Here is a 10,714-nt window from a genome sequence, read left to right as displayed (position 1 = left end):
CCCAGGGGCCCCTCTCTCTCCTGGGCTCACCTGGGGTCCCCGTCCCTGCCAGCCTCTCCGGCCTCTGAGGGCGTGCAGAGTGCAGATCCCCCCAGGGGCCCCTCTCTCTCCTGGGCTCACCTGGGGGCCCTGCCCCTGCCAGCCTCTCCGGCCTCTGAGGGCGTGCAGAGTGCAGATCCCCCAGGGGACCCTCTCTCTCTCTCCCGGGCTCACCTGGGGGCCCCGTCCCTGCCAGCCTCTCCGGCCTCTGAGGGCGTGCAGAGTGCAGATCCCCCCAGGGGCCCCTCTCTCTCTCTCCCGGGCTCACCTGGGGGCCCCGTCCCTGCCAGCCTCTCCGGCCTCTGAGGGCGTGCAGAGTGCAGATCCCCCCAGAGGCCCCTCTCTCTCTCTCCCGGGCCCACCTGGGGGCCCTGTCCCTGCCAGCCTCTCCGGCCTCTGAGGGCGTGCAGAGTGCAGATCCCCCCAGGGGCCCCTCTCTCTCCCGGGCTCACCTGGGGGCCCCGTCCCTGCCAGCCTCTCCGGCCTCTGAGGGCGTGCAGAGTGCAGCTGGCCGGGCTGGCTGCAGGCACTGGTGTCCCTGGCGGAGGAGGAGGGGAAGGGGCCACGTTCAGAAGGCCCTGCGACTCCTGCCAGCCTCCGCCGTGGGCGCCGTCCAGGCTGCTGAGCGGTGGCAGTTGCAGTCGAGTTCCCAGCATGCACTGCCAGCTCCCTCAGGCCAACGGTCGATTCCCAGCATGCCTCAAACTGTGGTTTTGGATTAATTTAAAATTTAACCGTTTTTTCCAGTGTATAACCCAATAAATCAATCCCAAGGTGTCTTTTGTTCGGTTTCACATATTAGCTTTATTGATGCTACCCCTTCTTCTCACAATCAAGGATCCCGTTTCCTATAATTGAAATTTACCCGTTTTCCAATGTATAACTGAATAAATAAATCTGAAGGTGTCTTTCGTTAGGTTTCACTTATTGGCTTTATTGATAAATTATCCTTTGTTAGATTTGATTTCATTTCCCTCACGTCCTTCCCAGCATGCTTTGCTGCCCATTCTTCCCACAAACAAGGACCCTGTTTCCTGTAATTTAAATTTACTTGTTTTCCAATGTATAACGAAACAAATTAATCCCAAATTGTCCTTTGTTAGGTTTCACTTATTAGCTTTATGGATAAATTATCCTTTATTAGTTCCATTTCATTTCCATCACATCCAGCATGCTTTGCTACCCCATCTTCTCACAAGTATCCTGTTTCCTATTTTATTTTTCACTAGACATATTTGGATTCTTCCATTTAGACTTGAAGGAGGGGCAGCATTTGGAAATCCCTGTGAATGATTATAACAACAAGAGATTCAGATTATGTTTATATGTCAAATCCTTCATAGGGGTGGCAGGTCCCGGTGAAACATAGCTTCATTTGGTGGTATTCACAACCGTTTTTTTGTATTCTCTTTGTATCAGGTCAGTTCTGTTGGAACATCCAATTCATTGTGTAGTCTCTTGAGAATGTATTTTATGCTATGAACCCCTTAAACTAGACGACTTGGTGCATTTTTTTTCTTTTTGGTTATTTTATATTTCTTACTGGAATGTTACTTTAACTTTAAAATTTATATATATAAAGCTCAACATCAAATAAAACAAAGATCATGGCCACTGGTCCCATCACCTCCTGGCAAATAGAAGGGGAAGAAATGAGGGCAGTGAGAGATTTTACTTTCTTGGGCTCCATGATCACAGCAGATGGTGACAGCAGTCATGAAATTAAAAGACGCCTGCTTCTTGGGAGAAAAGCAATGACAAACATCTTAAAAAGTAAGATGACAGCATCTTAAAAAGTAGATACATCACCTTGCCGACAAAGGTCCGTATAGTTAAAGCTATGGTTTTCCCAGTAGTGATGTATGGAAGTGAGAGCTGGACCATAAAGAAGGCTAATCGCCAAAGAATGGATGCTTTTAAATTCTGGTGCTGGAGGAGACTCTTGAGAGTCCCATGGACTGCAAGAAGATCAAACCTCTCCATTCGGAAGGAAATCAGCCCTGAGTGCTCACTGGAAGGACAGATCCTGAAGCTGAGGCTCCAAGACTTTGGCCACCTCATGAGAAGAGAAGACTCCCTGGAAAAGACCCTGATGCTGGGAAAGATGGAGGGCACAAGGAGAAGGGGGCGGCAGAGGACGAGATGGTGGGACAGTGTTCTCGAAGCTACCAGCATGAGTTTGACCAAACTGCGGGAGGCAGTGGAAGACAGGAGTGCCTGGCGTGCTCTGGTCCAGGGGGTCACGAAGAGTCGGACACGACTAAACAACAACAACAAAACCAATAGCAAGAGATTCAGATGACGTTAGGGATTGAGTTTAATCAGTCAGATACCAATCAGACCAATGTGAATGGTCAGAAATAACGTCCACACATGAAAATATTTCCACGGAGTTTTGCACCATTTCCTGCTCTCCTCCCCATCTGCCTGGCAGCTCACAAATAAGGCTCATCTTTCGACAGTTCCCATTTCTGTGGCGCAGCGCCAGGTTTCACTGGCTTTCTCTCCATTGGTGCAATAGAAGATTCTGAGCTGGAGGGGAAGAGAAACAGGAGATAGTTACCATTTCCAAATCCTCAAAGAATACAAGAATGTAGGGGGCACCCCTGAAAAATAAAACTATTTTTAAATTGATTTCATATTAGTTTTGAATACAGAATGTTAAATTTAATCAATAAGGCTGCAAGCTTTGGTGGAAAGAATAACAACAACAACAACAACAACAACAACAACAACAACAACAACAACAACAAATTTTATTTATACCCCGCCCTCCCTAATCAGAGCTGGGCTCAGGGCGGCTAACACCAGTAAAAATACAATAAAAACATAATAGGGAAAAAACCCGCATTTAAAATACAAGTTAAAATGCAATTTAAGCAGAGCAAATATTAGCACTCCTCGATCAAAGGAATACTGAGGCATTTGAGCCAAGTCCACTCAGAGGGCAGATACTGTATGGTGTAAAGATCTGAAGAAAAATATTAAAGGTTAGAGCTCTTTCCATTTGGAGTTTTCCAGTATGGGAGAGAGCAGGAAAACAAAGGGATGAGGATGACTAGAGATTCACCAAGTTATACATGAAGTGGAAAAAGACACATTTCTCTCTCTGTCATACTTACAGGTTCAGGGTGTTCGTATTAATTTAAAAGCCTCGGAATAATTTGGGTGCCAGATCCCTCAAGGAGCAAATCCCTTATACCCCCTGCCTGGTCACAGGTTGTCAGAGGAGTCACTCTGAATGGTTCCCCATGGCTCAGATCCACCAGGAGCTGTATGTTTAGTATTGTGGGTACAGTTTTATGGAATTTACTTCCAGTTGACAGGCCCTCCTAAATATCTGGTGCTTGCTACACACCTTTCCTTTATTACCACAGGCATTTTAGTTGATATTTTATTGTATAGTTTTAACTGGTTGTTTTTTTGTTTTGTTTTTGTATTAAAACCATACAGTAGAATCACAGAATTGTACGGTTGGAAGGATCCCCCAAAGGTCGTCCAATCTAACCCCCTGTAATGCAGGAATCGCACGTAAACAATTCCAAACCTCTGCTTAAAAAACTCCAAGGAAGGAGAGTCCCAAAATTAGTAACGCCCATTAATTTAAATGTTTCTCCTCTGTTACTAGGGATGCGGGTGGCGCTGTGGGTTAAACCACAGAGCCTAGGATTTGCCGATCAGAAGGTCGGCGGTTCGAATCCTCACGGCGGGGTGAGCTCCCGTTGCTGTCCCTGCTCCTGCCAACCTAGCAGTTCAAAAGCATGTCAAAGTGCAAGTAGATAAATAGGTACCGCTCCGGCGGGAAGGTAAACGGCGTTTCCATGCTCTGCTCTGGTTCGCCAGAAGCGGCTTAGTCCTGCTGGCCACATGACCCGGAAGTTGTACACCGGCTCCCTCGGCCAATAAAGCGAGATGAGCGCCACAACCCCAGAGTCGGTCACGACTGGACCTAATGGCCAGGGGTCCCTTTACCTTCACTTACTCTGTTACTGAATGTGGGAAAATTAAAACGTGGTCAAAAACCAACAATTCATGTCTTGCTAGACAGGCACATGATAGGAGCTGAAGTTTGCAGAGTTTTCAACCAAAATACTTCATTAAATTTGATATATCCCAAGCTGACCAGCCATTAAGATGAAGCTGTGCCAGTTGTCTACAGTTTTACCTTGGCTGCTCCAGTCCAGTAGGGCTCTTAAATAACAGCTGGACTTGGCCCCATATACCGTATTTTTCGCCCTATAGGACGCACTTTTCCCCCTCCAAAAATGAAGGGGAAATGTGTGTGCGTCCAATGGGGCGAATGCAGGCATTCGCTGAACCCTGGAGAGCGAGAGGGGTCGGTGCACACCGACCCCTCTCGCTCTCCAGGCTTCAGGAAGCTATCCGCAAGTCTTGCAATCCCAAAAGCTCGGGGGACAGCGGGGAGGCGCAGTGCCGCCACCCCGCTATTCCCGGACCTGGTCTGGAGGCTGGCGGGGGGGAGCGGGAGCAAGCTTGCTTCTCCCCCCCCGCCAGCCCCACAAACTCGGGGGACAGCATGGCAAGCCGCTGCCCCACGGAGGTTAGAGAGGCTGTCCCTGAAGGCAGAAGAGGGAGACGGAGCGCTCCGTCTCCCTCTTCTAGCTTGGGGATGGCTGCGCAAACCTGGGGGGGGAATAATTTTTTTCCCCTTTATTTCCCCCCAAAAAAAACTAGGTGTGTCCTATGGGCCGGTGCATCCTATAGGGCGAAAAATACAGTAGCTTCCAAGATTGCTAGGCTGAAGTGGGTGTAGACCAAAAGGAACACAAAACCTACCTGGCATGCTGCTGCCCTGGAGCCAACCTTTTCTGAGCTGATACAATGACAATGGGAGGGAAAGTCTCTCGGCGTCCGTCACGGGTGCAGTAGTAATTGTTTGCAAATTTATGGCTGGGGCCGACAGGGAGGCGTGGAGGTGGCTGAGTCCTAAAGAACAAGACGTTTAAGAAGGTCAAACAATGGGCAGATGCAGCTGATGGACTATATGCAACTGGCCGAGATGACTGGTAGAATTCGAGACCTGGGAGAAGAGAGGGTTGAAGAAGACTGGAAGAAATTCAAGATTTATTTACAAAAGTATTGTAATTTGGTCGAATGCTAAGAAGGATGCTAGATCATAAATAATTGCCTACCATTGAATTAGATTTGAATTTGACGATAAGTGAGACTGAGGAAAATATAAAACTTTTGGAGATTAGATTAAACTAATTGAATAAGATTTAAGAATATAAATAAGATGATAAATTGCTGGAAAAAAATTATAATGATGTAAGTGGGAGCGGGAGACGTGAGGGAGTCCAAAGAAGTTTTGAAAAATGTGTTATGATACATGTTATATTGTTTATTATTTTTGCATTTTGTATTTAAAAAAAATCTCAATAAATATTTATAAAAAAAAAAAAGAAGGTCAAACAATGGAAGGGGGAAATCTAAGAGGTTTGGTTCAGTTATCTGATCAGTCATTAGCAAACAACAGGATTGATCTCCCATAAATTGAAAGTTTCTAAAGGGCTGAGCTCAAATGACATTTTCCCCCGTAATATGGCATGATTTTATTTCTTAGACAGATATTGAGGCACATGACCACTCAACCGCCATCGGCATATGCAAATGTCTGGCTTGTTTTAAGACAATATAGAGCCTTTATTCACAGTAATAATGGAACTCACAGGTGGAGGGTGAGAATCCTCCCACCCAGCCTGGAAGCTCATTGGGTTGTTCACTCACTCTCTGCCTGGCCTACTTCACAGGGTTGCTGTGAGGATAGAATGAGGAGGAAAACTACCTACATGACTGTCAGGGAACTGCCATCGGAGCCAGAGGAGGAGAGAGGGCTCCAGAGGGATGCCGGAGAGGGTCCCTCGAGGGAGAGAGGCAGCCCATCTGCTGGGGAAGGAAATCAGCGTAACACCAGTGGAGAAGGGGGGCAGATGGGGGAATAGGGGAGGGGGCTCCAGGACTCCTCGCCGGAGACCAGCGGGGAGAGCACGGGTCCTCCGCTGCCCACACCCTCCCTGCGCAGAAGACTTCCACGCAGGGAGAGTAGGCAGAGACTTGGCGTCAAAGAACTTCTTTGCTGGAAGAAGTTCAAGAAACGCCCACTGACGGATTCTGCCAGGGATTGAGACAGCCACGGGCTAGTGGCTGTCCGGACAGAAAGGGTTCACCCAGGTACCCGATCCAAGCGTGGCGCTGACTTACGCACGAGCAACCACTTAGAACCCTTACAATGACCTTGAGCTCCTTGCAGGAAAGGTGGGATATAATGTACTAAATATTTTTTATCAATAAATTTACTCAGTATTCTAAATTTCTTCTCCATTATTTGATTTATATCCCACCCTTCCAAATGAAGTAGCCCTGGACAGCAGTAATAAAACATGTTAGTTAAAAAAAACAAAAAACAAGAAACCATTATCTAAGGGTTATTGGGAACAGTGTCTTTCAGCCTCAAATGTCCGGGCAAACAGAAGCGTTTTAGGATTTCATAAAATTGTAGAGTTGGAAAGGGACCACAAAGGTCATCTCGCTGTCCAGTCCTCTGCAATGGAAGAATCTTTTTTGCCCGCCGTTGGGCTCGAACCCATGACTTTGAGATGGAAAGTCTCGCGCTCTGCTGACTGAGCTGTCCCAGCTCCGACTTTCCCCTGAAAGTCAATCATGTGTGCAGTTCAAAACTTGTTTCATTGGGGGAGAGAGGCCTGAGCCTGAGATCTGAACCCAGGGCTTTCATAGAATCATAGAGTTGGAAGAGACCACAAGGGCCATCGAGTCCAAGTCCCTGCCAAGCAGGAAACACCATCAGAGCACTCCTGACATATGGTTGTCAAGCCTCTGCTTAAAGACCTCCAAAGAAGGAGACTCCACCACACTCCTTGGCAGCAAATTCCACTGTCGAACAGCTCTTACTGTCAGGAAGTTCTTCCTAATGTTTAGGTGGAATCTTCTTTCTTGTAGTTTGGATCCATTGCTCCGTGTCCGCTTCTCTGGAGCAGCAGAAAACAACCTTTCTCCCTCCTCTGTGACATCCTTTTATATATTTGAACATGGCTATCATATCACCCCTTCACCTCCTCTTCTCCAGGCTAAACATGTCCAGCTCCCTTAGCCGTTCCTCATAAGGCATCGTTTCCAGGCCTTTGACCATTTTGGTTGCCCTCCTCTGGACACGTTCCAGTTTGTCAGTGTCCTTCTTGAACTGTGGTGCCCAGAACTGGACACAGTACTCCAAGTGAGGTCTGACCAGAGCAGAATACAGTGGCACTATTACTTCCCTTGATCTAGATGCTATACTCCTATTGATGCAGCCCAGAATTGCATTGGCTTTTTTAGCTGCCGCGTCACACTGTTGGCTCATGTCAAGTTTGTGGTCAACCAAGATTCCTAGATCCTTTTCACATGTACTGCTCTCAAGCCAGGTGTCACCCATCTTGTATTTGTGCCTCTCATTTTTTTTGCCCAAGTGCAATACATTTCTCCCTGTTAAAATTCATCTTGTTTGTTTTTGCCCAGTTCTCTAATCTGTCAAGGTCATTTTGAAGTGTGATCCTGTCCTCTGGGGTGTTAGCCACCCCTCCCAGTTTGGTGTCATCTGCAAATTTGATCAGGATGCCCTTGAGTCCATCATCCAAGTCGTTGATAAAGATGTTGAATAAGACCACGGGAAAAGCAGCGAAGGAACCCCTCCCACACTTGACAACCCCCCCCCCTTACCTCTTGGCAATCTCTGTGTAACGAAGCTGAAGTTTTGCTTGGAGATCTCGCTGTTAAAAAGAGAGAGAGAAAGGCAAAAGAGGGGCAAGGCTCAAGTCAAGTGTGCCAGCTGGAGGGCAGGAAGCCTGTGTTTTCTTAAAAGCTAAACTGCAAGAAGAAGTGGCAAGAAGAATACCTGTCGCTTAGCATCAATCTGAAACCAGGTTAATACAGTGGTACCTCAGTTTTCAAACGTAATCCGTTCCGGAGGACCGTCTGACTTCCGAAAAGTGTTCAAAAATGGGAGCAATTACTTCTGGGTATTTGACTTTTGAAAACCGAAACATTTGGTTTCTGAGATGCTCACTGTAATGAGCAGAAATTATATTACTTGCCCCCAAAATGGAAAGAAGCATAAGTCCCAGTAAAGGAAGAATGGATATAAAAATTTACGAAATATGCAGAACTGGCGAAACTTACCGGAAGTATAAGAAATCAAGATAACAATTTTTGTAAATAAAAGAATGGAAATGGTTTATTGAATATTTACAGATGAATTATAAATACAGTAGATAAAAACATTGTCAGGATTATTGTAATAACCTGCAGTTTTATAAGAGTATATATTTAAAGAAGATGAATAAATGAGCAAAGTAAGTTAATTTGGATATGCAGGAGATATTAAAAACAAATTTAAGGAATGGCAGAAAGAGGGGGAAGGAAGTTGAGTTTTGAAATGTCAAAATGATTGTAAAATTAGCGAAATATATAAAATTAGTGAAATGTATAAACTTGAAAACTTGAAATGTATAAACTTGAAAATGATGAATGAATGAATGAATGAATGAATGTATTTCAATGGGCCTGCTTTAGGTTTCATTGCAAGCAAGGGGATGAATGAAAAGTCACAGCCACAACATGCATCTAAAGCATATTTAGAGTATGTGGCTTTGAATTGCAGTTAAAACAACTAAACTTAGTCCCATCTAAAGCACGTGATTCTCCCCCACCCATCCACTCCTGGGAACTGTAGTTTTGAGGGTGTTGGGAATTCTAGTTTTGTGGGGGATCCTATTGTTTTGCAGAAGAAGCCATATGCTTTAAATGGAACTAAGTTTGATGAATTGATTAGATTGGTATTTAACTGCCTTTTTAAAAAAAATGTAGGGGGGTCTCTTCATTTTAATCCAAGAGCAGGACTACAATGCCCATGAAAGAGGACGGGGCTAGGCTATCGGATAGGAATACGTGCAGTGGGGGAAACCTAAATCCACCTGGCAGAATTTCCTGCCACCGCTGCCACGGGGATCCTTTAGAGCATAGAATCATAGAATCCTAGAGTTGGAAGAGACCACAAGGGCCATCGAGTCCAACCCCCTGCCAAGCAGGAAACACCATCAGAGCATTCCTGACATATGGTTGTCAAGCCTCTGCTTAAAGACCTCCAAAGAAGGAGACTCCACCACACTCCTTGGCAGCAAATTCCACTGTCAAACAGCTCTTACTGTCAGGAAGTTCTTCCTAATGTTTAGGTGGAATCTTCTTTCTTGTAGTTTGGATCCATTGCTCCGTGTCCGCTTCTCTGGAGCAGCAGAAAACAACCTTTCTCCCTCCTCTATGTGACATCCTTTTATATATTTGAACATGGCTATCATATCACCCCTTAACCTCCTCTTCTCCAGGCTAAACATGCCCAGCTCCCTTAGCCGTTCCTCATAAGGCATCGTTTCCAGGCCTTTGACCATTTTGGTTGCCCTCCTCTGGACAGAGCAGTGTTTCCCAACCTTGTGCCTCCAGCTGTTTTTGGACTACAATTCCCATCATCCCTTGCCACTGGTCTTGCTAGTCAGGGATGATGGGAGTTGTAGTCCAAAAACAGCTGGAGGCTCAAGGTTGGGGAACACTGCTTTAGAGCAGGAGTTCTCAACTCGTGGGTCCCCAGATGTTGTTGGACTACAACTCCCATCATCCCTGACTAGCAAGACCAGTGGCAAGGGATGATGGGAGTTGGAGTTCAAGAACATCTGGGGACCCACAGGTTGAGAAAGGCTGCTTTAGAGCAGGCTTCCTCAAACTCGGCCCTCCAGATGTTTTGGGACTACAACTCCCATGATCCCTAGCTAGCAGGACCAGTGGTCAGGGATGATGGGAATTGTAGTCCCAAACATCTGGAGGGCCGGGGGTTGCCTACGCCTGCGTTAGAGTTTGCCTGCCGGTTCCCAGCCCGGTTCGGTTCTTACCCCGGCCGCAAAGTTGCGGATCTTCTGGATGAGGCGGGTGGCCGACGCCATTTTGGCCTGTGTTGTCAAGGGCACGGGAGCCGCGGGGCACGTCGGGAAAACGAGGATTCGGAAAGTCTCTTCGGGGCTACCGTAGTTATGTGTAGTGCCGCGTGGCACGCCGGGAGGAAGGGAGTCCTGTGCGGCAGGAAGAAGGTCGCGCAGTGCACCCTGGGAATGGTGAGGGAAATGCTGTGAGGAGAGGCCTGCTCTCTTTCTCCCTCCCTCTCTCTCCATTAAGTCTAAATGGAAGATTCCAAATCCGTCTAGAGAAAAATAAAGTTATAGGAAACAGGATACTATACTTTTTTGTGAGAAGGGTGTAGCAAAGCATGCTGGGAAGAAGGACGTGAGGGACTCGTGTGTGTGTGTGTGTGTTTGTGGAAATAAATGAAACGCAATAGAGCATAATTTATTAATAAAGCTAAGAAGTGAACTCTAACCAAAGACAACGTGTGATTTATTTATTGATAGATTGAGAAACGAGTAAATTTCACATTCAACAGAAACCCCTCAGCGCGGGGCATGCCGGGAATCGTCCGTTGACCAAACGGACCTCGCTGTGCATTCTGGGAAGCAGCCCCCCTTTTGGACTACAACTCCCGCCATAGCCGAACGCTGACTGCGCCGGCGGAGGCTGACGGGAGTTGAAGTTTTTACGTCACACCCTCTTCCCGGAGCTG

The 10,714-nt window shown here is 46.7% G+C and overlaps 1 protein-coding gene across 1 annotated transcript; it reads right to left on the bottom strand.

Annotated features, from left to right (window-relative positions):
* Positions 1 to 2,338: 2,338 nt before the first annotated feature.
* On the bottom strand, positions 2,339 to 10,137 carry NDUFA7 (NADH:ubiquinone oxidoreductase subunit A7). The gene is made up of 4 exons (XM_079961019.1): positions 9,993 to 10,137; positions 7,774 to 7,823; positions 4,837 to 4,986; positions 2,339 to 2,571 (listed from the first exon to the last, which is right to left on the bottom strand). The coding sequence occupies exons 1-4, from the start codon at positions 10,041 to 10,043 to the stop codon at positions 2,475 to 2,477; spliced, it is 348 nt and encodes a 115-aa protein (XP_079817145.1). The 5' UTR covers positions 10,044 to 10,137; the 3' UTR covers positions 2,339 to 2,474.
* Between the last annotated feature and the right edge of the window lie 577 nt (positions 10,138 to 10,714).

This window comes from Podarcis cretensis (genome assembly GCF_951804945.1).
Source record: "Podarcis cretensis genome assembly, chromosome: 18".
In the NCBI taxonomy this organism is placed as follows: Eukaryota; Metazoa; Chordata; class Lepidosauria; order Squamata; family Lacertidae; genus Podarcis; species Podarcis cretensis.
The sequence above is the reverse complement of the archived record's forward strand: the minus strand, read 5'-3'. Positions and strand labels throughout refer to the sequence as shown.